The sequence below is a fragment of the Neovison vison genome, chromosome 2, assembly GCF_020171115.1.
Source record: "Neovison vison isolate M4711 chromosome 2, ASM_NN_V1, whole genome shotgun sequence".
Taxonomy (NCBI): Eukaryota; Metazoa; Chordata; class Mammalia; order Carnivora; family Mustelidae; genus Neogale; species Neogale vison.
This window is the reverse complement of record NC_058092.1, coordinates 148,786,375-148,814,121: the sequence shown is the minus strand read 5'-3', so window position 1 is coordinate 148,814,121 and position 27,747 is coordinate 148,786,375. Positions and strand designations below refer to the sequence as shown.

At 44.6% G+C, this 27,747-nt stretch overlaps 1 protein-coding gene across 6 annotated transcripts; it reads right to left on the bottom strand.

The window, feature by feature from the left end:
• Positions 1-771: 771 nt before the first annotated feature.
• URB2 (URB2 ribosome biogenesis homolog) lies at positions 772-27,735 on the bottom strand. 6 transcript variants are annotated; one of them, XM_044239297.1, is made up of 11 exons: positions 27,585-27,735; positions 26,878-27,083; positions 24,631-24,769; positions 22,996-23,172; positions 17,932-21,250; positions 14,633-14,793; positions 12,622-12,732; positions 10,366-10,608; positions 7,763-7,850; positions 4,994-5,133; positions 772-1,246 (listed from the first exon to the last, which is right to left on the bottom strand). In XM_044239297.1, the coding sequence occupies exons 3-11, from the start codon at positions 24,754-24,756 to the stop codon at positions 1,049-1,051; spliced, it is 4,563 nt and encodes a 1,520-aa protein (XP_044095232.1). In that variant the 5' UTR covers positions 24,757-24,769; positions 26,878-27,083; positions 27,585-27,735; the 3' UTR covers positions 772-1,048. The 6 variants fall into 6 exon arrangements, 4 of the variants coding, with proteins under 4 accessions (XP_044095232.1, XP_044095234.1, XP_044095233.1 ...); XM_044239299.1 differs by lacking the exon at positions 27,585-27,735 and adding an exon at positions 27,232-27,578; XR_006383246.1 differs by lacking the exon at positions 772-1,246 and adding an exon at positions 6,231-6,332 and having other exon boundaries at positions 5,049-5,133.
• Between the last annotated feature and the right edge of the window lie 12 nt (positions 27,736-27,747).

Here is a 27,747-nt window from a genome sequence, read left to right as displayed (position 1 = left end):
GAGACTCAAGATGACAGATACTATCCGTGTAGCTGATACGTGGGGTATTTTGTTAAATTTTTTCCCTTTTATTTTCTGAGGTTAGTACAATTAAATATATTGGTTAATTGGAGCGCCTGCGTGGCTCAGTGGATTATGCCGCTGCCTTCACCTCAGGTCATGACCTCAGGGTTCTGGGATCAAGCCCCACATCAGGCTCTCCGCTCGGCAGGGAGCCTGCTTCCCCCTTTCTCTCTGCCTGACTCTCTGCCTGCTTGTGATCTCTCTCTCTCTGTGTCAAATAAATAAATAAAATCTTAAAAAAAAAAAAAGATTCTCTTTAAAATATATATATGTATGTATATATATATATATATATATATATATGTTAATTAAAAAAAAAAAAGAGTATTTCTCAGACTGAAAAGAAAAAAAAATTCCAAAATAAACTTGAGAGAGCTGAAGCAGGAAGAGCAGAGCAGGCAGGAGCAGAGCACTGGTGAGGCGGACGCACGTCACACAGGCTGCGTACCCCCACCCCGTAGCAGACCCCTCAGCTAACACCGAGTCTCAAAGCTCTAACGGTCCCCAGCCCCCATCAGAAGATATACTCGGGGAAGGTAGAGCAAGTGATATTTCAAGAACACTGCCCATTTTACTTGGAGAATATAAAAAGCAAAGATATTTTATTTATTATTATACAGCCACGTACCGACGTAGTTTCCCGTGGGAGAAGAGATACCAAACCACTGGATGAGAGAGACAAGAATTCCATTTGGAACAGCCACGAGAGACATTCAGAAATCTTTTTATTCAATTCACCTTATTCTGGGGTCAATTATCAGGATTCTATTTGTAATACAAACGGCTTAAAAAAATATGTTAAAAAATATTCATCGTGAAAAATATAGCTATCAAAGACAGTATATACGACATAAAGCCCAGAGTGCATTCCGCATATCCCAACGTCACAAATTAGAACACCTCCGGTTCCCCTTCCCCAGCTCTTTCAGACCGGAGAGCCAGAGCTACTCCGCAGTAAGGCCAGCAGTGCTTCCAGAAGACAGCCTCAGGCCGTGTATCTTCTCTCTCCTTCGTGTTTTGCCTTGTGATATTTCACATAATCATTGTGCAGCTCCTTAAAGATGTCTCTCACCCCCGGCTGCAGGGAGACCCGCAGGAACTGGACATCCGGCTCAATGCAGAGGTCCAGGATGAGGTAAATGCCCTCCTGCAGAAGGCCCTTCACCGCAGGATACAAGGTGACCTGTGAAAGGAGGACACACCGTCTGTGAGAGCAAACACAGACCAGGCCCTCGGAAGACCTGACAAGGAGTCTGAAGTTTGCCCCTCGACTTGAGAAGAACATCCCTTTTAAACTATCGCTTTGCACAGAAATAAATATTCCTATCTTCAAAATTTGTATTTTAGGGAAATAAAAGCCAACTTGAGTGACAAAAGGCTGGAATAAAACCTCACAAAATCACAGGGATAGCTTTGCTATTCGGTGAATGATGCCTACCTGGGACATTTAAAAACCAATCATTAAACTTACAAATTGTATGAGAGCCACTTGGACATTGTGCCAAGTTCTTCACCATGACCAGTCGCCCGGGAAGTTGCACTAACGTGGGACAATGACAGCAATGCTCACTATGTGACTTACACCCACCCCCACCCCCACCCCCGGCAAGGCAGGTGGCCGGGCGGGCTCCAAAACTGTGCAAACTGATCACTGACAGGCTATATTAGTAATTAGGTCACATCATAGCCAAAGAAATCATATGTGACTTACGATGACACTTAATACATTTTTTTATTCCTATCATTCCTATCAACAACAGCTCAATGGGACCTGAATTTCTTACTTCCCCCGAATGGCTGAACTGCTTCTTGAGCCTCGAGATGCCTTTCTTTCCTGAACTTCTGGGTTAACAAAAATCTGGGGCACAGCAAGAGTGGGCAGTCTGGCTCCAATGTGGCTGCACTGGCTGCTGCGCACACGCTTTCAGATCAGAGGTTCACACTGTCTAGATGAAAAGGCCGGCGGAGCAGGCTCTACTCGCATCTGCCACGACCACTGAGGCTGCAGCCGAACCTCGCACTGAAGCTCCGGACACTGTAGGAACTGAAACCAAAGAGCAACTGGACAGTCTGGTCAGGCAGGCCTGGGATTTGGCAGGTTCTTTATTACCATCTTAATGGCCTAAAAGCGTGAGAGCCCCTCCGAAAGCACACAGCTTCTGGGGAGGATATATGGTAGTCACTCAGAGAAGTCGGATTCGCCAAAGCAACCGCTGAGAGGACGGTTTGTTTCTGCCGTTACGATGGTGTTTTTCAAAGTTGCTGTCATTTTCACATGACAGCTCAAAAAACTTCTGACAATCATCTTAAGTTTTACAGTTTATAGAGGATAAGAACACTCGAGAACAGACGGTGGAACTGTCCGTGGTTTCAGTGGAAAGCATTAGAAGGAAGGAAAAATAAAAGAAGTCCTGAATCTTACCAGCTGGGTGAGGACCCTATAGTGGACCACCCACCTATTCCTCTCATCAGCACTCACTAAACAGGCAATTCCACCTCCAGAAGCAGAGGTGAACGAACTGTCCCAGCGACAGAACGAGAGCTGAGCCCGCCAGTCGGAGGCCAGGGCCCACGCACTCCACCACCCCCTCACCCGGGGGCTTCTTGGCCAAAGGACAGCGCCAAGCACACAGCCCTGCTGGGTCACTGGAAGGCCAGCCGCGTCTGGTCTACACAACCACTGTGCCTCTTTGTGTTTCAGCCCACTTATTTATAAAACAAGTGGAAAAAACTCAGTTTCTATGACACTAAGATCACTGACCTCTGAATGGAAATATCTCTAGGTGGCTAAAGGGACCTTATGCAGGATAGGCAGTACAAACCATTTACTCTAGGCTGTCAACATAGACAGATCTAAGTCTGATCTATGGATAAAAGAGACCAGTGACCGTCATTTCCTCTGGCACATCCCCACTATGACACATTACTGCACAGAGGGTCCAAGGTCTCAAGGAGTCACTGCGTGTCCTTCCTAACACAGTCTCACCAGGTCACCACCAGACCTTCACCGATACCCATTCCACAGGACTACCAGAGGAATGCAAAGGAGATTCATTTAGCTGTGCTCCCCATCTAGCATTTAATTAAACTTATAAATGTCTTTCTGGTCTGGAAACATTCTCAGTAGAAGCCTCTAATACATATGGAATATTTCCTTCATTACTGAGTTAAAAAACAAATGAAAGATAAAACACAGACTCTTGCCAACAAATTCTGGGATGCTACAGCCTTAGATAATTCCCAAGGCCTTTGGCTTTCAAGATTAAAAATTTTTAAAAAATAACTGAGAAGCATAAATTAGACATGAATAATGAAGCCAGGAAACCAGACTTTTCATAAAATAAATCTCAGAATAATAATTAGTGATTTAAGGGTTCAAATTATCCCCTCCCTTCTTGGCCCTTAGTTAAATGATATTACTATCTCTCATTTTATTTTTTACTGAAACACAAAATAATGCCAGCTTTTCTTTCAGCAAAGGCTTACATATCAATGACTTGAGTGCCTGTGAAATATCAAGATTCTATAAAAATGCTAAGAAATTCCAAGAAAACCAAACACAAAGCCCAACATTCATTCAAAGGCCGACTTGAAGAGGTCTCACATGTTGCCCCCACTCCTCTGCACACCGTGCCTGGTGAGGACCCCGTGCACACCCATGGGGTGGGCTGCGTCCTACAGCGCCCCTCCACCTCCCTACCCCAGCCTCATCTCAAACACAGCCAAGTGCCCACCCACATAACAGGCATCCCCACTGGCTGAGATGAGTGGGGCCAGCGTGTTCGAAAATTATTTAATAGATTTATAGATTCATCCTGAAACAGGGTCAGAATGAAAACAGATGCAACACCAGATTTTCTGAGAAAGCTCATTCAGCCCAATCTCCCTTGAGAAATCTCTTAGTGTAACAAGTTTACCAGGGTTCTAACATTATTCTTAAAAGATTTACAAAGGGGGGCTATTCTATGGAGAGCAATATAAACAAGGCAGATGTATGTATCTACGCCTGCAAAAGTAGATACACACAGAAACACACCGTACTTCAAGCCTCTGACATTCAATTTAAACCAAGGAAGATAGGAAGCCTTCACAGGTCACACAGGGTCTTATGATCATAATCATTATACCTTGGACAATTCTGGGTACAATGTACTCAGAAATATTGATTGAGCGCCTGGGTGGCTCAGTGGGTTAAAGCCTCTGCCTTCGGCTCAGGTCATAATCCCAAGGTCCTGGAATAGAGCCCCACATCTGGCTCTCTGCTCAGTAGGGAGCCTGCTTCCCCCTTTCTCTCTCTCTGCCTGCCTCTCTGCCTACTTGTGATCTTTGTCAAATAAATAAATAAATCTTTAAAACAAAACAAAACAAAAAGTCAGATTAAATAGGACAAAGGTTCTTTCACTTAATGAAACTGAAGGAATCTGCCGGTATCTCTACCACGTCATCTCCTTTGAGTGTGTGAGAGCAGCGGACTCACACACATGATGCACTGCGAGAGGATTAACCCAGGAACTCCTGCTGTTGGGAGTCCCAAGACCCTTCTTCCTCATCACCATTAAGCCTGGTCGTAGCAGAACTCCTGTTCTTCAATGTGGGAAGCATTTCAGCTTGCTCATTACTCAAGAAACTGACCAAAACAGGCCCCGTTTGTGCTGCAGCAGGAATGGGGACAGCTAGCAGTCACAGAGCACCTTCTAGGCACCACCAGCCCTTTGAATATTGCCCCACTCAGTGCTTCCGGTAACCCTTCAGGGCTGTTGCAGAATCCTGCAGATGAGCAGGACAGCCTGCTATGACGCAGGCTTGGGACCATCAAGACCAAGACAACGCTTGCCACTATGGCTGAGAAGCCCTGCTACAAGGGCTGAGAAGCCCTTGTAGAAGGACTACAAATGAAAGCACTTGGTGAAAGGGAAGGAGCTCCGTTTACCTTCTGCACCTCTGTGACGTACTGGGCCACCATAAAGGGCGAAAACACCGTGAACTCTTCAGCCCGAGCTGCAATGTGGCTGTACATCCTTTCCACCAGGCGGGCACACTCGAGGACCACTGACAGATCATCTGTGCTTCCTAAAGGAGCAAAGGTTTGCCAAACTCATTAGTCCAAAACCCATCAGTTTAACCCTTCTAGCTTTATGCATTTACTATAGCTGAAAATTATTCAAGTCTTCCCTTTTTTCTAGGCTCCTTAATCAGCTTATTTCACAGACAGAATGAGGGAGTGATACTAGGTCCAAATATTTATCTATATTACAAAAGAGAAAACACTTAAAATACTCAAGTACCTGTGGTTTTTTTAGGAGTCTAGAAGAATCGAAAATTTTAAGATGAAATCTGATTGCTATTGTATTTTTTTTAAAGGTGGAGGTCTGTAAGAAAGGTTTAAATTGGAAAACTATCTTTAAAAAACATGGTTTTTGGTGACATATAACTTTAAAGATAAGAAGACCTAATTATGCCTTTCCCTCCTTATGTTTCAGAGATCATGTAGACAGAGAGATAGAAGACTCAGCTACCAATACCAAATAATCTTCCTGTTTTCCCAGCTTTACTTCCTATTTCCTAGTTCTGTCCACCTTAAAGTGCTCAGACCACTCAAGGCCTTCTTTAAAAACTCCTCTAAAGGATTCCAATGGCCTAGAATGGCCCTGAGGCCCTGGTCACACCCCCATTCCCCTAGGCCGTCACAGCAGAGTTGTTGGGGAACCCCAGTACAGGCCAGAGTACCTTCCCCAGCTTTCATTCAGCATAGAAATACACCCATTTTTGTAAAATTCCAGAAACTGCAAACAAATCTACAGTGACAAAAAGCAGATCAGTGGTTGGCTGGGGCTGTGGCCAGAATGGGAAAAGGCTACAAGAGGACTCTTTTGGGGATGATGTGAATGTTTTGTTTTTTGATTGTGGAGATGGCTTCCTGCATGAATTTACCTATCAAAACTCATTCACACTGTATTAACAGATGTGGTTTGTTACACATACTTTATGATTCAATAAGCTTCAGTTTTAAAATGCACAATGTTTTTTCTTAAAACCCTGAATGTACAAACACGTTACATATACGCATTTTTCCAGATACAATAACATTTTATGAAATGATGAAAATCTTGAACATTCACAGGGCATTTCAATAGCCAAGTACTTTAACAAAGCACTGGAATATATACCATGTTCCATTTCTTCCCTCTTGTCAGAGTGCTCAGCGCACATGTGCAGTTCAGGTACTGCCTGGCAGTTATGACAGTTCATGGGTGCTTATGAAGAGTACACTGGATACCAACAAGAAAAGAGTAAATAGTTAAAACTCTGCTCAGTTAAGTTCTGAACATGTCAGAGAAGCAGGTCTTGGCTAACCAGAGATAACTGAGCTGCACCAACATGGACACAGCAGAGTCACACTCATGAAACACACCCCGACACTCCCTCAGAACACACAACAAAGGACACACTGTGTCGTGGGACACACCTGTGTCAGTGTGTGACAAGGGCTCTGCTCCCCTACTGCTCAGTAAGGGCTAGATCGGGGCCTTCCCTACCCTGCCACTTCCCATCTCCTGTCCAGGCAGACATCGCTAGTAAAATAGGGATTCTTCTTGCTGAGTTCAGACAGGGCGACAACCTGAGGGGCCTCAATACCACGCTACAGCCAGCCACCACCAACTGACCAAGGCTAGCTTGGGAGATGGAACCTGTGTTCCTACCCTGCTCCTAAACATAGTCACAACTGTACACTGACACCAACATTATATCACTCTGCAGAGGCCTGGGAGAAAGCGAAAGACCTTAATGTGCCACTGACTGATCTCAAAACCAGGCACAATAATTTGGGAATTACAGTCCAATGTTAACTATACCTTTTCTCTTTTCTCAATAGTTACTTGGTTTCAGTAGCATCAATCACAAGTCTGAACCCATCAAAGTGGTTCCCCTGGGGTGGGGCGGGGGGGGGGCTCAGCACCACTCCTATGTTTGTTAGTCCAGAACTGCTGCCACACGGTCTGCCCAGACGCCCTCCAAGTTGAGTCATAAAGCCCTCCTTGTTGGTCCCAGAGCATTCTGTCAGGTACCACACCATGCAAATTTGAAGTAGCGCAATATAGACCACCTCAATCAATATGCAAATTTTTAAATAATGAGACTCTCCCCCAAATTAGAAATTCAGCAAGGATCAACAACCTTCAAGGCTGAAAACAAACTGTACACATAATTTATGCTATCACCATATGGCAGTTCATTTCACTGGTAAACAAACACAACCTTGCCAAGATATGGCTGAATGATGACTTGCCAGACGTCACCCCTTCTATAAAATGAAATAGCTCTGTAGCTGCCCGTTCTTATTCAACTTCCCCCTCAAACTAGGAACTCATTTAGGGCAAGAACGGAATTGTAGCCACTTTCTGTCCCCTCTACATGAGAATAAACATTTCCTAAATGTAGGTACTTTTGTTCCCACCAGGAAAAGAACTATTTCAATTAGGAGATCATAAGCATGGTCATTGTTTTGGACATAGCAAAAAAAAAAAAAGGAAACACAGCTTGAAATTTTTAGAAAATTATTAGGTATTCATTTAATGATCTGAACATTTCTTACTTAGACTCAACTGGGTGGTTTTATTTTCTTTAACATATGAGGCTGGAGACATCACAAGACAAACACATTTGAAATCACGTATCTGATACTGTTACTTTGAATTACCTTTGTCTTTCTGCCTCCCTTCGTGCATGACCGAATACACCAATCTATTAAAACAGTTCAAGAAAGAAGGAATGGCTTTCAGCATTACCTGTAATAGTAACAGGCAAAAGAATATAAAAACATATAATTGTTTATTTCAAGTTCTACATTGTTTTTTTAAACATTTTCTATTTAAACTTAATGAACATATAATGTCTTACTTGTTTCCAAGGTAATACCTGTGATTCATCAATCATATAATCCCCAGTGCTCATTACATCACATGGGCTCCTTAATGTCCAGCCCCCAGTTACCCCACGGCTTCACCCTCTGCCCTTCAGCAATCCTCAGTTTGTTTCCCATGATCAAGAGTCTCTTACAGTTTGTCTCCACTTCAAAGGAGCGCATGTTTATTTCCTTCCTAACCGTATCTAGCAGGATGTTCAAAACAGCATGGCAACTTCTTTTTGCCTGAACTTTCTAGGGAAATAACTCACTCATCTTATTGGACTCTTTAATATTTGTTTTAATGGTTTGGGAAAGAGCTTCTAACTTTAGGCATCTAATGGAGTGATCTCAGCTTAGAATTTGCTTAATCTGTTACTCTAAATAAATTGTTAGTGCATTCTAGAAATGGGTAGAAATAAGTTAACAGAAGCAACAATAACAACATATTTAAGTGCATTAGAAACATATTTAAGGGCATTAGAAAGAGGTTACATAAAACAAACCCATTTAAAAGAAGGACCCAAACTTCTCATTTTTTAGTGATGAAAAGTTCTGGCTAGGACTTTAAAGAATGACATGAAAATTTTAAAATATGCTTCTTTTATATGCAACCACCTTTTAGGTCATGATCAAGGCCCTATAGCTCAGGGGTTAGAGCACTGGTCTTGTAGATCATGATCAAAACAACACACTACCCAATAAAGCAGCCATGAGCTACATGAGGTTACTTAAACTTAAATCAATTAACATTCAGTTCCTAGTCCTACAGCTCCTGGACCACATTTCAAGACATGAGTGGCCTGTGATTACTGTGCGGACAACACAGACATAAAACACATCAGCAGTGCTTTAAAGTTCTACTGGCCAGTCCTGCTCTTTTCTCAGAATTCTTAGAATGAATAAAAACTAAATCAAGAGTTGAGATTTTTTCATTTGGTATAATTTATCCAACAGAATTCTGGATAGCATAACATCCTCTTCTTTACATCAAATTACCAACATCCACAGCATGCTTTGAAAAAACTCATTTTTACGAAAGTGTTCCAGAGTTTCATCAAATTTCCCAAGGACCCCTCGTAAGCCTCTGCTATCATATTGATTAAAGGCACACCGATCCAGAGCCAGACTACTTGAGTTCACACCCTGGCTTAATATGGCACCAGCTGATCGTTCTGCTGGGTATGTCGGCTGAGCTGACCTCATGCTACCTCCTTTAGGTTTACTGAAGCAGATTGCAGCCTGGTGATTCTATCAACTCAACTATGCACAGGGCCAACAGTGTGATCATGCACTACACAGGGGCCCCATCCCCCCAACTCTAACCTACAGGCAGTTGAGTAGCAGGTGGTTATCAGTCACATTATTCTCCATTGCAATACCATGTCATTATTCCTGTCGATTTTCTCCTTTCATCAAATGGTCTAATTCTGCTAAATGATCATTTGCCAATTGTTCTGCAGGAGACTCCCACAGTTTTCTAACATTACTTTCATCAGCTGTTTGCATTTATATGGTATGGCCACATAAAAATTTAACAATCAGCAGAGACTGAAAACAAAGATGCTCACAAGATTAGGCAGGGTCAAAGGCCCTGCAGTAAGGCCCAATGTCATGAGTGCTTAGTTTACCAGACAAAAATTTTTTAAAAATGGCGCTGTGGTCAGGTTACTAACCTGAGAACATTAAAACACTTAAAAATATATGAATGTGCCTGTGTATACGTGTATGTATCTTATTTATGACTTCCTATGCGTCACATGCACAGCAGTGGTGCAATGGAAAGAACCCAGACCAAAGAATCAACAGCCCTGAAGCTAAGATTTCGAGCCAACTGGGTGACAATGGTGAAATCTCACACAACAGCTCTGAGCCGCAGGTTCTTTATCAATAAGAGGGACGACTATCTACTTTACAGACTTACTGTAGGGGTAAAATGAGACACGTAGCAAACGTTCAACAGATGGTGGCTGAACTAGAATCTTTTCTGTAGGACAATTATTCCCACTCAGTTTAATTTCAAAGGCAGCATACTATAAAACTGGAACTCAGGAAGCCTCACTCCCTACACGCATCTGAGTTATAAACCCACGAAGACATCTAAGCAAGTCAGTGAGATCTGAATGTGTGGTCTGCAAAAACAGAACTACTTGCAATAAGCATCCTTAAATAGCTAGTATACAAACACCGTCTAAGTGTCAGACCTGACAAAGATAAAACTCACTCAAACACGCTGATGTAAGGATCAAACATTTTTGTGCTAGAGAAACCACTGTGACCCTGGAAATCACTGGAACCAAAACGTTTGCTTAGCAAATCACTGCTTTTCTTATCCTCTAATAGTAAAGCTCTGCTGCCACTGTCCTGCAGGCTGACACTACCCTGCTCCTCCCTCTCACCTTCGGATGACACTGAAGGATGGCGAAGAGCACATTGTGCACCCGCAGGAAGATGCTCCCATATTCAGAGGGCTTCAGGTGGTCCAAAGGGACCGTCAGCAGGATGCTGAAGGCCAGGCTGACGTGGTGCGGGTTACGGATGGTCTCCTCCCCCTGTCGCAGCAGTGCGGCCAGGACATCCAAAACAGGTCCCACCACCGCCAGGGGCACAGGCTGCTCCTGACAAGCCTCTCGGTTTAGCAGCTACAGGAAAAGAAGGAATAAAGGAAAGAAAATGAAGGTGATTCTCTAAAGAAAGAATATAAAAACTGAAGTAGACAAAGTAAGAACTGAAGTGACGGAGGTAAGAATGTCCAAAAGGTCTGGATGCGGTCAGAAGACACTTTGAAGAGACAAGGAGGCCAGCGTTCAATCTCTGAAGGCAACCTACTGTGGACCTGGCCATTCTACCATGCTTTTTGTTGGACTCATCAACCATGAAGAGAAATAACTTCTTACAAGAGTTGACCCATCCAACTTCTCAGAACAGGAAGACTTCATCAGATATCAGATATACATAACAGTATTTTCCCAAAAATACCATTAGTTGTAAATAACATTGAAGTTCATTTATTACATTTCTTAAAAATCAGCTCTATAGGTGCCGGGGTGGCTCAGTCATTAAGCTGTGCCTTCGGCTCAGGTCATGATCCCAGGATCCTGGGATAGAGCCCTGCACTGGGCTGCTTGCTCAGCAGGGAGCCTGCTTCTCCCTCTCCCTCTGCCTGCTGCTCCCCCTACTTGTGCTCGCTACCTCTCCGTCAAATAAATAAACAAAACCTTTAAAAAAAAATCAGCTCTGGGGCACCTGGGTGGCTCAGTGGATTAAGCCACTGCCTTTGGCTCAGGTCATGATCTCAGGGTCCTGGGATCGAGTCCCACATCGGGCTCTCTGCTCAGCAGGGAGCCTGCTTCCTCCTCTCTCTCTCTGCCTGCCTCTCTGCCTACTTGTGATCTCTCTCTGTCAAATAAATAAATAAAATCTTAAAAAAAAATCAGCTCTAATTAAGATGTTCAATTACTATTCTAGAGAATGAAGAGAACAAGCTCAAAATGAGGGCTAGCTCAAAGTTCTATCCATCTAACCTGGGTCACCTGTGACCCACATCCTCAGGCTACAGCTGTAAACAGCAGCTCTGGTGTGGCCTGCTGGGGCATTGCACACCACTCCCGAGGTCTGGGGTCTCCAACTGTGCGGACTTCATGCTGTTAGATCTACTTTTAGATTTATCTGTGTGGTTTCTACCTAGTGTTTCTATTAACACAGCCCTACTATGCATACCACCAACACTGATTGCACATCACATGAGTCCCGCTCGCTCCCTCCCTCCCCCATTCCCTGCACTCTTCCTCCTGACACCTGCTACACACACCTGGGAAGGATGAGATTCATCCACTAATGCAGGATTCCCAGGTAAACAACAAAGCAACAAAACAGAATAGGAGGGAACATTATGTCTACTCTTCAGATCCTTCTGCCCTGGGAAGATGCTAATCAAGGGCAATTCTCTCAGGTAGCACAAGAGAATTACGGCTAATAATGATCTTAAAATAGATAGTGATCTTTTGAACCCAAGTGCAAGAATACTGACTAGAGACTCCGGACGGCAGAAACACTTGAGACAGTCCCCATCAAAACAAAGTTTTAGTGCAAGTGAAACAAAGTCATGCGGCTGCCATGTATATCCACCAAGTGCCAAAACCTAACAATCGGGTGGGATTATAACAATAATCTATCTGCAACATTACTGTCCCGCTCTATAAAACCATTCCTTTCTCACTGTATCATAGATTTTGAATGTGCACAAACCCCCTACAAATGAACAAATGCACTAAACTAACTACAGCATTTTGTGGGGACCAAAAAAAGTGCCAGAATTCCTTCTCATCTACTTTCAACAGGCTTCCAAGGGAGCCCATCTTATCACTGCACGCCTGTTACGGCCGGCCTCACGCTTCCCGGGGCCTGACACCCCTTTACACCACCGCTCCGCCACATCTGGAGCTGACACCAGTGTCTGCAGACACAAAAGCACACACACGGTACACACACTGACAGGACAGCATCTTGCCAGCCACCGTCTTCAGGCCGCAGTGCCCAGAAAACTACTCTGCATAAAACCAGAGATGGCAGAAGCCAAAATGCGGCCTCTTGTCTGTAGAGGGATGGGGTGATAAGATGAACTGAGATGCAAGGCACAGCCCAGGGGTACTCACAGTGAGAGCCATGATTATCTGGGGGCACGCACACCAGAACAGACTCGCCTTCTCTCCACCGAGTGTGCATTTCAGAAGCAACTTGGTCAGTGTAACAGCTGACAGAACGGTCTAGGAGAAAAGGGACAAAAACTTAGCAGAAATAGCCAGCTCTCTCTTAAGAAGTCCATCTTGGGAAAAAAACCCAGTCACTGGTGCTGAAAAGAGGAACAGAACCCATTAGAACTGTGGTGTCAGGTCACAGACAAGCCCTGGTTTGGGCTCAAGACTGAGGGAGAGGTCCCCTCCATCACCAGGCAGCCAGGAAATAAATGCGTAAGATGAGCAGAACTGTGGCCATGGGAGGCCTTTTCAGCAGCATCTCACTAAACCAAGCATGCAAATGTGCCAGGATAGTGGAAGAAAAGAAGGCCACAAACGGACACAGCAACCTAATTACAGAGATCCCATCTTGTCAAGGCAGTGTGGAAAGAGGCAGCAAGCTATAACTTACCTATAAAAGAAAACCATATGCTTGTGGGTACAGGAGAAACCAGGGGAAAACATGGACAAAGTAAAACAACTAGATGAGGTGCTATGATTGCAGGTGAGGGTTTTAAACCATGAGAAGAAACTATGTGGGAAGGGAACTCACTTTACTGAGTACCTGTGTCATTAAACATCTAACCCTATGCTGGCACCTGACACCATCAATTTCAGCCCAATGCCAGCCCTTCCGCCCCTAACCCTGCAGCCCCACAGCCCATGAAATTCTGGCCTCAGCCCTCTGCTCTCAGCTTCTTTCCCATCTCTCCCTCCCTGACTAGCCATTCCCCTACCTACACTCCCTCCCCCAACCCCAGGCAGCTCAGCCCTCTCTGCTGAGCTGGGGGCTCACTTTCCTGCCTACCTGTAGGACCTGTATACCCACATAGGGCCTGCATAGCGGTGCCTTCCTTGCTGTCTACCTCTCACACCCACACAAACTCTGCCCTGCTGTTCATAAACACCCTCCTCATCTCCATAGCAACATCCCCCATCCAAATCTTCTCAGCTCTGAACACTCAGGATCCAGCCTCGCCTCTTCCATACCTTCTGACTGACTGGTTTAAATAGAAATCCACAGTGAGGGCTTCTCAAAGCTGGGTCCCAACCATGCTGCAAATGCACACAATGAAAACTTCCAGAGAGAAGGGCAAGTACCGTGGGCAATGAGTAGGGGGCTGGTGCAGAGCAGTAGCTCTGGTCCAGCCCGGGCTTCTTGCTCACATACAGGAGATGTGAGTTCTCCCTGCTGTCCCTCTGTGGCCTCAATTACCCTCTCTAGCTCTCCTCCCATCCCAATCAAAACCCAAGCCTGAATGCTGATTATACCCTCAAGTCAAGAAGCCACTCATGGGGCAGAGAAAGCTCAGAACCAGAAGACGTGGCCTGCATTGCTGGTTCCAAGATAATTAGCTCTGTAACATTCTTCCTCCTGTGCAAGCAGGGACGTCTGACCAGTCCAGCACACAGGGCTGCTTAGCAGACCAAACTCAAGCATGTAAGCTCCGTAGAGAGGCTCTCCAAAATACGCAATGACAGATGCAAATACAGGGCTTTATTACCAACTACCAAGCATACTAAGGTGCAAAGGACCGCAGGGCAGCTTGCTAATTGGACTGATTCTCAAACAGGATCAGGGCGATGTGACCAAGTCAAGTAAAATTTTTAAAAAGTATGATGAGAGATATCTTACACATAGGACAAACAGAGTCCATCTCTTTTTATATATTGATAATTATAAGTATGCAACACTTAGTACTTTATATAATAAACACTCACAGTTTAGGTGTGAAAAAGTTCCTCTTTAAAGAATAAGGGCCCCTTACACTAAAGCCCCAAGCCTCTTCACATGCCAGGACTACCTTCATAAACCCCCCTTGGGGTTTGATCTTGTGTGTTTAATTTTAGGGGTGACATCACATCTCAAGTAAGTTTTCCCATTTGAGCTATCATTTATGTGCCTGCCGTACCAGGGAGGAGTACACACCTGCAGATCGGCTTTCCACATGTTACTGATGTCCAATCCTTGTAGAATACACCGCATCATCATCCTAAAGTCCTCTGTGGTCCCAACTTCTAACATCTGGGTGAGTAAGGCTCCCAAATCAGGTTCAATATCCTGAATTACCTCAACTGGAACTACAGGATCTGTGTGGAAAAGAACCCAAAATTGCAAAGATAAGATAAAAAGGGGGCAGGTCAAATATACTAGAATAACCACATGATAAATGGGGCCCCAGCCCTTAAAAGTCATGATCTGAGAGGCATGGAAATACTCGTGGAGCAAGCAAAGAAGTCGGGGCCCATGCCACAGAGCGATAGTGTTCTCTTGCACACAGCTGACCTGTGCAGAGAGCACACACAGAGCACAGGGAAGGGGCAAGCCTGAGAGGATGACGACAATGGTCCGCAGTGCTGCACGCTGGACTATGGGACACAGATGATTGCTACTTTCTCTATACTTTCTTCTACTTTCCTTGTACAGATGTACCTTCCCGACAGGACAGGGTCAGTTCCAGACCATCCCAATGACGCAAATGTTGCAATCAAATGAATCAAATGAATTTTTGGGTTACCCAGTGCAGATAAGTTTTATTTACACTATACTATGGTCTATTGAGTGTATGACAGCATCACATCCAAAAAAACAATGCATGTACCTTAACTTAAAAATACTTTCTTGCTAACTACCATCTAGCTGTGAGTCTTAATCACTGATCACAAATCATCGTAACAAATGTAATAATGAAAAAGTTTGATACTGCAATATTTACCAAAATGTTCCTGGAAAAATGGTGCAACAGACTTGCTTGAGCAAGTCTGCCCCAAGCCTTCAAACTAAAAAATGGAGTATCTGTGAAGCTCAAAAAAGAAAAGTGCAATAAAATGGGGTATGCCCATATTCTTTGGTAAAATCAGTAGGGACACAGGTGTGGCATGGTATGTTGAAAGAGACGGGAGCATTGAAGACCTTAAAAAAGCTCCAAACTTTCAGGGTCTGTCTGCCGCAGGCATCCAGATGTTCCCCACTCGATGCGGGAAAGCCTGCTAATGGCTCCTCCTGGGCCATTCTACCATCTGCTACCAGCTTACCTTCCCTGCACATTTCAGCCCACAGACTGTTCCACATTGCCAGAGTATCTCCCCATGTCCCAGTCTTTGCTCACTACGTCAGCACTGGGGGGTGGAAGGAACAACAGGATTTGAGAGAGAAAGACCTCAGCCTGGAAGTGTCCTATAAGCTTTAAGATCCTGGACTCATGAGCTCTCATCAGTGAAATGAGCATAACAGCACTAACTCCCGTGGTTAGCAAACAAAGGAAGGAGCACCGCACTGTCCGCGGCTTGGAGGCTCAACATTAGCGCTCCCCACTGTCTCCCCCTACCCTGCCTGTCCCTTGAAGGCCACTGCCAACTACTGCTTTGCCTACACAAACTCTCACCCACAGTCCCCTACTTCTGGTGTACTTGACAGCATTTCACTGTTCTGCAATTTCTGATTTGTGCGAATGTCTGTTTACTTGATTAGATAGATCAAAATCAACACTGCACTCAACTCCAGAGTGGGACGTGGTTCCACATATATATGAAACATTTGTAAAAATAATCATTTTTTTGTGATCGAATTGAAGTTGTCTATTCTATTCTACCATCAGAAAGCATTCCTTACAAATGTTTACTTTTATGCGCGGCAACCTACCTGAAACACCCCTGAGGACACCAGAGAGCCACACTCAGAGGTTATTCATAGCCACCATAACTCTCCCTCTCCCCACTCAAAGCTTTAGGCCCTCCCCAGTAGGCATTTCTTCTGGACCTCTCACTCTGGTCTTTTCTAGACAAAGTCCAGCAGCTCAAGGGCATGAGGCCTGGACCCAATAGCAACACCTGAGCAGTGGTCTGAGGGGCAGCCAGGCAGCACCCCCTCACCGCCACAACTCAGGCCCTGGGGCTAGAAGCATCTGAAGTCCACAAACACAGAGTTAGGACCTAGAGGCCACCTCAAGTCACGAGGACTGGAGGGGAAAAAGAAAGACACAGTATTCTAACAAAAGGGAAGAGAGAGCTTCAGACCATCAGCTGCCATTTCTTAGATTACTCATTTAGGACACTGTGAAAGTGTTACTAAAAGACTAAATTCTAGCCTCCACTAAGGTGAACACCATTCCCTAAAAGAGTGGCTGACAGAATAAGATAGAACATGTGACACCAAAGCCTTTTCAGTCAATCCACAATCAAGGCAGGGATAGAAAGGCTATTGAGAGGGAGACAACAGGAGTGTTATTCTGGCCTTAACACTCCAGCTCTGGCGCTGGTCCCGGCAGCCCGGGCAGCTTTGCTTTCTACAAGGCCCTATTTTCCACTCTTGTATCTGAGCACACCTGCAGCCCCATCTGCGTCTCCCTCCCGCCTGTCATTCGTTCTGAGAACTAGGGACTCCCCAGCCTCACCTCTAAGGACTGTCCTAACAAAGCTCAACCCCTCAGGAACAACCAAAACAAAAACAAACCTACACCAACTTGAAACAGTGCTATCTTAAAACAGAGGCAAGTCTGGCCCACTGGCCTTTGAGATAAGGGAGAGCAGATACTGAACGCTTCTGCACAAAGACGTGGGCTAGGTTTGCAGTCCTGATTGGCTGGCCCAGAAGGATGACATCAGGCTAAAAGACCAAGAAGACAGCTGAGTTTCTGCCCTATTAGCATCCATAGCCTGATGACCGCCCGGCACCACCCTAAGTCCTAGGAGTAGGAGTCTGGCCTTCAAGGAATTTTAGGACATTCCCTGTAAATAAAGTCAGTTGCATTTTTCAAGTTCGCCAGTTTTAGATCTTTAAGTCATTGAAGATGGCACTGAAAATCAAATACAAAAAACCCTACTAAGAAGGATGAAATCATACATGTTGACTATCCAGAGCCAAGACAGATAAAAGCTAAAAAAGAGTAATAGATTTCAAAACTATAACCTAGAACAATCTCCAAAATAAATGAAAAACCAGTGACAAACAGTACACCTAGAAGGTTACTATCTGTGTACAAAGCAGGACTGTGAGGGTCACTGCTGATCCATGCAAAGAATGCAGATACTAGAAATGAGCTCCTCAGAGTGGACTGGGGGATTGGGTAGGTGGGTGGGGGTGTCTCCTGCTCACTGGCCTGCACCTTCTAAAATGAACACCTGTTCCAAAAGGGTGTGAGGGATGGGGGGCACTCACTTTGTTGGTGGCTTACTAGCTTTTACCAAAAGCTCTACAGCACAGAATTAGCTCAAGAGAAAATACCTTACCTGTAAGAACTTTTCTCACAGAATGAAACATGGAGGTAAAAACAGAATCTTTCTTGGGATGTAGTTCTGGGGCCAAAAAGAACAGAGTTAAAAACCGCATGGCCGCCTGGAAACACTGTCTATCTCCTGCAAGAGCTGGCAACTCTGAGAGCAGCTGAGAGCAAACACTCTGGTAGAAGGCAGTAAGGGACAGCGGCACCTCATCTGTCATTGTGGAAATCTCTGTCCTGTGCCTGGAGTGCTGGCCCACATTCGCCTCCAAGAGCGTGCTGACCGACGCGATGAAGACAGAGGGAAGGCGCTGGCCCCGGGCCCCCTGTGCCCAGCACTGCTGCAGCATGGCTCCCGTGTGGAGAATGGCCTTCTGCAGCAGCTCGCACAGCGCTTCTGGGGCCTCACGCTGCTGCTTCCGCTCTCTGACAAAAGGCCCCAGGACTTGGCACAACTTGGTTAAAGACACCAGAAGGAGGTGCTGGCCCCAAGGATTCTGATTTTTCATCCGTTTGCCTGTAATTGCTTCAGGGCATAGTTCGTGGAGGAATGCAACGATTTTCCTGAAATTGAGCACCAAGCTGAGCTTCGTCTGGGTGAGCATCTGCATTAGCTGTTCTAAAAATGCCCCTACCACTTGGAGGAATTCCAACCAAGAGGGGTCATCCACGTTAACAAAAAATCTACCACTGGCTTTGAACAATGAGGTCAATGTGATCTCAAATATATCACTAACATACATAATCTTGAGCACTGAGCGAGCACTTTTCCCTCTCTGCAGGGAACCGAGAAGCCGATAGCAAGTCATCAAAAATTTGAGGGTCACTGAAGAGGAGCAAGAGCTCCCCAGCTTGGTGATGGTCAAGGACAGTAACAGAAGAAAATAATGCACGTGATAGGGAGTCAAGAGACTATCCAGTTGCAGAGCAGAAATAACTTCCAAAAGTCCCAGGATGCTCTCTAACTGTTCTCCCTCCAGCTGAATGGGGAAGTCACTCTTCACCAAGGACAGTAAGTTTTGTGCAATTTCTCCTTTTGGTTCTACACCTTCAGGTCCAACTTTTGCAAATTTGTTTTCCCAAAGAGCCACCACTAGGTGGTCCTTTTCAAAAAGCCAGGGCAGTTGTTCACTAAGAAGACTTGGGTCACTCTGGGCACCAGAACGCAAGATGCTAGTACATCCTTCAGTTAGGCACATTAAGAAAGCAGAATAAAGGGACTGCATTTCTGGAAAGAGAGGGCTATGGAGGACAGCGCTGGATATTTTTTCAAGCGTGAGGCTTGGCTCTTCCTCTGCTGAGCCTTCCTGGGCTTTGCTCACTGGTAAAGTTCTCAGCAGCACACTGGCCAGAGATCTCACATCATCTGGACTAAGATAGGATATCAGAATTGTGAGATTCGACACAACCAAGTGCCAGTGAGCTACAGGGTACGTGAGTGCACTCACTGTCCCAACCTGGCCATCCCAGGAAGCTGCTGTCCCTCGATTCAAGCTTTCTCTGCCAGAACCAAGAATGTAGGCAGCATCACACTTCAAACTGTGGAGGGCTTCTTCAGACTGGAAACTGGTTTGCATTAAAGTCCTTTTCATTTTCTGCAGGTAGAGCTGTGCTAAGCAGTACCTGCCAAGAGAGTCAAACTGAGCTGTAAACTTTTCTATCTTCTTCCAATGGCACGTTTCAACACCAGGGAGCAACAAGGGCAGGTGTGAGATCTCTACAGCAACATCTGTAAGAGCCCCAGACACAGAGTGATACTGGCCGCAGTTTATACTGAGCATGGCATCAACCTGGGCCCAGGTGTAAGAGAGCAGGAGCGCAGAGTCACTGACCTTCTGTAGCCAGAGCTCAAGCTCTGGGCCTTGGGGATCCAGAAGGTCCAACAGGGGCCTCACAAGCTCTCGGAGCATCCTCTCCATTGTGCACTGCATCCGTCTGATGACGGGCAGAGGGGTGCTGCTGTCCAGACTCCGCATGTTGAACATGACACAGTGCAGCAGAGAGCTCAGGGACAACGACTTCAAGGCCATGTCAGCATCACCCCGCAAATACGGTAAGACCGAAGACTGGAACTTCTCCAACATGAGGGACCAAGTGTCCAAGATCTGACTTGGAGGCAAGTCCAAAAGGCACTCGCAGAGCACCCTGGAGGGGCCTGAGGTCAGCACAGGCTGCCTCAGTGCCTCAGCAGCTGGACGACAGATCACTCCCAAAATCTCTTCAAACAACCGCGGCACTTGTCGGAGTTTGACATACGTCTGGAAGACAGTGTGAAGAAGTGCCTCCTGTGCTTTTTTGGTTCGAACGTCTGTCACTTCTGCATCGATCCAAGCTGAAGCCAAAAGGTCATCCAGGTCTGGCTCCAAAATCAAATGATTCAGAGACATCAAAGCCTTGAGGCAGCGGAACCAGGCTGGCACAGATGCTTGGGAGTGGTTTATCAGCAGCTCAGCCACACGGCAGTAGAAGTGGAACTGAGCCTCTCCATGCCGGATCCTATCAGCAGCAATGTTGTAGATATTGTTGTTGGCCACTGAGCTGAGCAGCTGTTCTAGAACCAGGAGTTCTGTGGTCCAATCTGATGCAGCCAGGCCTTTCAGCTGCTCCTCCTGCAGGCGTGAAATCCTCAAGCAGCCAAACAGCCTGGGGAGTACCTGGAAGCAGAGAAGCTGGTTCCCCTCCTTGAAGTAAGACTCGAAAAAGAGCTTATACAGCAAGGCCACTGAGTTGGCTATAACAGCAGCATGAAGGGACGGTTCACAGTAGCCAGCATCTACCAGCCTGGCAATCACAGTGTCCAGAGGAGCTAGAAGATTCTTCATGGCACCTATCTTCCTATCACCTTGCTGCTGGTCTAAAAGTTCCTCTTTGTAGGACGAGAGCAACTCGGGCTGAAAAGCTCCACCTCGAAGCATGGCCTCTATCTGACTCCTTACATCCCGGCTCAGCGCCTGCCGCAACTGGCCCGGGCCAGTCTGTGTCCACGTGCCCCCTGAGAGTAAGTGCCTAAGGACCAGGCAGGGCTGAAGCAAGTGCCCAGTGACCTCCCCAAAGGCACGTCTTGGGTTGACTTGCTGTTGCTGGATCAAGAGGTAGTGGCCAAGCGCCAAGTGAATGACCTCGAATAACTGGGCCACCACGGCTCCTTCCGGCTGCCTACAGGCCAGCCAGCATAGCTGGCTCAGCAACGCCACTATCAGCTCCTGTCTAGCCGTGTAGATGACAGCAAGGGTGGGCGTTGAGAGGATGCCCTGGCAGCAGCTCAGCACAGCACATATACTTCTTCGGGATTCCGAAAGAGAGAATTCAGTTATTCTCTCATTTATGATCTGAGTGTTAAGATAAAAAAAAAAAAAACCACCTCATTACTGACTCCACACATATACAAGAAAAATACAAGAGAATCAATGAACTCACTCTTTGCACTTATCTTGATGAGAAAGAAATCCCCAGGTTATTACATCTAAATGAACTTGACATCTGCTTAATGCACCGAGCAAAAGCAGAGTACCTGTTTTAAGTCCTTCATACATCCATCTCCTACCAACATGAATTCTGAAAAGGGATTAGTGCCTTTGTAATTCCACTGTCCCTATTTAAACAGCTCCTGGTTTTTATAAAACTTAAACTCCAAAGATTACTTTTGTTTAGATCCTAAACCTGCAATTCAGCTTAGATGCTACAGGTGGATGGACAGTAGGCCTGGGCTATGATCCTGTGGCCCAAAATACATTTTTATACTCGATTACACTGTTTTTCTATTTTAAAAAACCAAAGCAAAAGGTACTCTTGACAGAGGAAAGCCAATGTTGGCAGTCACTACATACTATACAGCAAACCTACAGTCTTCTGCTTCTAAAATTCTGAAATTCAAAAGCGCCAGAAATTGTGAGGCCTAGGCAGATTCCAAAATTCACTCATAGGCTAAGTGGCTTGCTCCCTGCCTTACAGTATCTGAAAACCAAATGTATCCTGGGGGCTAAATTATCAGTAGCCCAAAGACACAGGTGCACTGATCTCTATTCAAGTAACTGCTGGCTCTGGAAAAAATGAAATGAAAATACCAAATACTTAAATGCCAATGTACTACTACAGTGACCATCAATATTTCTGATTATACAAACTCATCTACCAAATTTTTTCATGTTTGTATCCAATAAGAATAATTTATTCATAAATCATACGCATACACTACAGTACAAATTATCTCATGGAAGTAAAAAATGTATCTAAATTAAAATATGACATTTAGAAACGTAAGATTTTCTTTCCATACTCCCAAAGGATAAATCAGAATAACCCACTTTGGTGGCCAGTCTATTATTTTAAAAAGTAACGTATAATTTAGAACACGATTTTAAAAATCACTAATGTCTGTGAACCATCAGGCAGCTCAACTATTTAATTTTCTTATTATCAACCTTTACAAATTTTTTCTTTCGGCCTACACACTCCTGTGGGCGAGGCAGAATGAGGGTTAAGAGCACAAGCTTTGCAACCAGGCAGATCTATGTTCAAATGCCAGTTCTGCCACTTACCAGCTGTGTGACTCTAAACAAGTTACTGAACCCCTTTGTGCCTGGCACACACTAAGCGCTCATTATTAGTACTTTCTACTGTCACCAACTACTCTCACGGTATTTCAAAACACTCAGTTTTGACAATGAAGTTCATAATTCTAATCTGAGACTTCAAAATTGCTTTGACTCAAAAACCGTTGAGGAAATTCCTAGTCAGATTTTGGCCTTTGATCTTCCTTCAGGCCAATGACAAAGGAGGGCAGGGAGCGGTAGGGAGCACAAAGTAGTATTATTTGCTGGCAACATTTTCCAATTAAAAGGTAATCAACAACCACTCTATGAAATAGTTCTAGGCTTTCCTTGAACATTAAACAATAGAAAATGCTTCACACTGCATACCATATGCTTTCAATAAATGTCAGTCATCATTATAATCGCAGTATTATTTCTTACTCTTCTTCTACCTTGATACTTCCTGCAACTTCAATAAATAACAGAAAATCAACAGAGATGCACTCCACACATACAGGACAACAGGACAAACAGATAATTACCTTGACTAGGGAAATCTGAAGGTTAATTGTCTTCCCATTCTTGAGGAGATCCTGCAGTTTTTTGCTGTGTAGAATGTTATCTACATAGATCCAAAGCCTTTCAACAATGTCTTCCTTCAGTTCAAGTTTTTTCTTATAAAATGCGATTAATGACTGTCTTGCCCAATCAAGTAGTACCTGAATTTGGAAGAAATAATACTCTAAAAATAAATTAATTTCTTTGCCAATAAAGATGCTGTACATTCCATGTGTGGCCATATCTAATTGCCAGGGGAAAAGCTGTCCTTTAAAACTTACCTTTGGTAACATTATATAAACATCTCAGTATCTTAAAATGTTTATTATTATAGAATCAATATGAAGCAAGAAAAAGTAATTTTGTATTCACGCAGGGCCATTTAAATGTTTCAAATGAAACTCTTGTTTCTTCTAACTTTTCTGAAGTTATACTCATTTTCAAAAGTAGGAAGCACAACAATTGCTCAGAATGGCCACAAAATGAATAATGCACAAAAGTAAAAATGCAGAGCCAAAAGACAGAGCTTGTGTCCTGGTTTCCCAAGTTACATGTACCCTCTAGGTACATTTACTTCCTCAGGAGACAGAGACTGTCTTCTGCAAAATAATGCACAAGTGCTTTATGAAAAGGAGGGTTGGTCATATATAGTTTCTATTGCTGTGATACATTCCCTTATTCGTAAACACAAGAAAAGGTGGTGAGGCCTCAGCTCAAGCCACCAGCACTGTCAATAACAGTATGAAAGTGTCAGGTGCTAAAAGGGGAAAAAAGTTCTGAGCATGAGACTGGGTGAGACCTTAATCAAACTGCCACCACCACTTCCCCTTCCATCTCACCTTGGTTAGCCCTTCCCTAGTGACTACCAAGCTGCCAAGACGATTCTCAGGTGCAGCCAGGTTTAGAGACCACTGGATGTAAGAGTGCTCTGCTCTACATACTGCACCTCATCATCATCTTAAAAGATGTCATCCACCTGGGACACACTTTGCGTGGTCTTTTTGAATACCAGCATATGGGTGTGTGTTAATACAATATCATAAGCTCAACACCCTGGGGTTTCTATTGTTTTACAGTTACGTTTTTTGGGGTTTTTATTTTTGTTTTTTTTTGCCAAATAAGCTTGAAAAATGTTAACAAAGAGAAAAGCCTTTCTTGGTTCCTAATCTATTTCTAGAATGGCTTTCTACAAATACTGAAGTTTCTCTACTTACCCCTCCTGTCAATTTACCAAATTCAAAGACGTTTAACTAAGCACCAACAAGCACTTGCTTATGGAGCAGCAGCTTGGATTTATCAACAAATGGAGCTACCCAGACTCAGATTCTAATTTCTGTAACTCAATTCCCAACTTGTTCACTGATGCATACACTTGATTCAAAATATAAGAAATGTTTCCAAATATAAAAGAAATGCTGACACTTTGTAATAGAAAACTCTGTCAATGAAATATTTAACTCATGCATTTTTTTCCCTGACATTACTTTTAACCTGCAACCATGTTTCCTTCCCCAACTTTTTCTTGAATCTTTTTAAATTTTAACTAAATGTCGATATACAATTCGTATAAGTGATCGTTCTTTTCGGTTGTAAAAATGTAAATTTCGCGTTACACTTACTTGCTCTTTATTTGGGAGAATGCACTGGTGGGAAATCCAGGCAAAGTGAGCTAGTTTTAGTTTATCTTCCCAAGAAGTTGTCTTGCTTTTAAGCTTAAAGGAAATGCCAGAGTAAACAGCAGCCATCACTACACTTTATCTACAATTTAAAGTGGAAAAAATATATTAAGGTCAAACTCAATAGGCACCAAAAATGAACATCCCATACACTATTACACACGTAACATATATTCCTTAGAAAAAAAAAAAAAATTAGTGAATTAAAATACCTCAACAAAACATTTGGGTATAAATCTATATATAAGATGCCGTAGCCATGCTCGCTTCAGCAGTACATATACTAAAATGCTGTAGCCCATGATCACAAAAATACAAATCAAAACCACAATGAGATAATACTTTGCACTGGTCAGAATGGCTAAAATTAACAACTCAGGAAACAAAAGATGTTGTCAAGGATGCACAGGAAGGATGCACAGGAAGGAACCCCTTTACACTGTTGGTGGGAATGCAAACTTCTAAAAGAGGGTATGGACGTTCCTCAAAAAGTTAAAAATAGAGCTACCCAGCAATTGTAGTACCAGGTATTTATCCAAAGGTACAAACATAGTGATTCAAAGGGGCACTTGCACCCCAATGTTTATAGCAGCAAAGTCCACAATAGCCAAACTATGGAAAGAGCCCAGATATCCATAGACAGATGAATGGATAAAGAAGATGTGGTATATAAATTAAAATGGAATATTACTCAGCCATCAAAAAGAACTAGAGCTTGCCATCTGCAAAGACCTGAATGGAAATAGAGAATATTATGCTAAGTGAAATAAGACAGAGAAATAAGAGAAATAAGACATATGATTTCACTCACATATGGAATTTAAGAAAGAATACAGATGAACACAAGGGAAGGGAAAGAAAAATAAAGACAGACACAGAGACGGAAGCAAACCATGAAAGACTCTTAACTACAGGAAACAAACAGTCGCCGAAGGGGAGGAGGATGGAAGGAATGGAGTAACTGAGTGATAGGTGTTAAGGAGAGCACTTGAAATAATGAGCACTGGGTGTTGAATCAAACTGATGAGTCACTAAATTCTACCTCTGAAACAAATAATACAATATATGTTGATTAAATGGAATTTAAATCAAAAAAATCTTAAATGCTTTAGCCCATGAATTTTTCTGGGGGAAATTCAAACAAAAGTGGGCAGAAATATTATATAGACATATGTAGGAGTATTCCTGCTATGAGGTGACTGTGTAGGAATACAACAGGGCAAAAGTCCTCAAGAGGTGATTGTGAAGAAATACAACTGGGCAAAACCCAAAGCACTCAAATTATTTGTGAAAGGAGAGTCACACATGGTTTTAGACTGAAAGGTTCTGCACAAATCATCTTAAATATACTATGCATTAAGAAAAGATCCATTAACTGGTTGAAAGAGAGGGACACCTGGGTGTATCAGTCGGTTAAGCAGCTGCCCTGGGCTTAGGTCATGATCTGAGAGTCCTGGGATGGAGCCTGGCATCTGGCTCCCTGTTCTGCCGGGAGCCTGCTTCTCCCTCTCCACCCCAACCCGCTGCTCCTGCTCTCTCTCTCTTTTGCACGTGCTCTCTCTCAAATAAATAACCAGTGTTATAAAAAATTAGTTGAGAGAGAAAAATAAGCAGTATTTGGAAACAGTAATATTTCACCAAGTAAAAAAGAAATAAAGTATAAAACCAGTCCCAAAAGAAATACTATTGTTTCAGCTGCAACAGTAACTTCCCACTACAACATTATTCATTTACATATGAGCTTAAGGACATGCACTGCTTCCAAAAAGACTCTACAAAATACTGTTACATAATTGAAACTGTAAAAATAAGAGCACAATAAAATCGTGAGCAAAGAAAGGCAAGCATACCAACCAGCTGTAATTCTACAAACCTGAAGTAAACATAGCTTTGAGTTTCCTAAGTCATAATAAAAAAGGGAAATGTATCACATTAAGTCATTTTCATTATATAAAAGGACTCAGCTCCTCAAAAGTGAAAATTTTTCAAAATACTGAAATAAAAATATTATATATAAAAACAAAATAGGACGACAAAGCAAACAAACAAACCAAAACAAAACAAAAAACCGGAGTCCCATGATTCTAACATACTATGAAACCAAAAGGATATGCCAAGGGCTGGATCCCTTCCATTTCTTCAATCTATGGAGCCTGAAATCCTACAGACCGGCCTTCGGAACTTACTTACCCTCAACAGGTAATCCTGCAGGGAACGAGCAAGCACCGCGTGCAGGGCGCGAACATTCAGCTGGGCCTCCTTCACTCTATCACAGAGCAGAGGAACACGCGAGTGCTGTCAGTTTTCCCATTCTGTCAAAACGTCCAAGACGAGCGCGTCCAACAACTTACTTCTCCATCAGTGTGTCAGGAAACCCCCGTACCAGCTACAAAGTACTTTAAAAGTGTTCGCAGAATTGGTTACAAAGACGCCGCTGACACCGTCCCGGAGGCTGCCCACGTTCCGCGCTCGGGGCCGCGCAGAGGTCTCCGTGCCCGGACGTAGTAAGCCCAGCGCCCAACGCAAAACCGCGCTAGTACTCACGCAAAGGGCGCTCACGCGCGGCCACACGGGGCATCCCGCGGAGCAGAAGGAAACCAAGTAACAAGAATCCGCGGAGAGCTGGGAGGAGCGACGGGAGAAGCCGGACCAGCGGCGAGCCCAGGAGGCTCTCCCCAGCGCCTGCCGTCCGCTCGAGGGCCCACGGCGGCATCAGGGGGAGGGTCCTCCTCGGTGAAGGGGCTCCCTCCCAGACCGACCCCGGAGAGGGACCGCGGGCGCGGCACAGAGCCGGCCCGGGCAGCGCGGCGCTGGGGGAGTGCTCGCCTCAGGGCCGGCCCGGGCTGCGGGGCGCTGGGGTGTGTTCACCTCAGGGCCGGCCCCGGCAAGGGGCTCACCTGGACGCCGTCCTCAGGTAAGGGGCTCCCCTCAGACCCGCCCCGGACAGGGCCGGCAGGCGCGACGCAAGGCGGTGTCCGGCTGAAGGAGCTCAGCTGGCGGCCACACGCTCGGGGACCGCGGGCGGGGCCGGAGGACGGCGGCGGCGGCGGTGCGAGCTCC

Coding starts and splice junctions, on each gene's coding strand:
- URB2 (XM_044239297.1), bottom strand. CDS start 24,756: ATGGCTGCTGTTTACTCTGGCATTTCCTTTAAGCTTAAAAGCAAGACA. Junction 14,794..17,931: donor TGTGAGAAAAGTTCTTACAG/GTAAGGTATTTT, acceptor TTTTCCACACAG/ATCCTGTAGTTCCAGTTGAG. Junction 5,134..7,762: donor AGGGAGGCAGAAAGACAAAG/GTAATTCAAAGT, acceptor TTGCTCCTTTAG/GAAGCACAGATGATCTGTCA.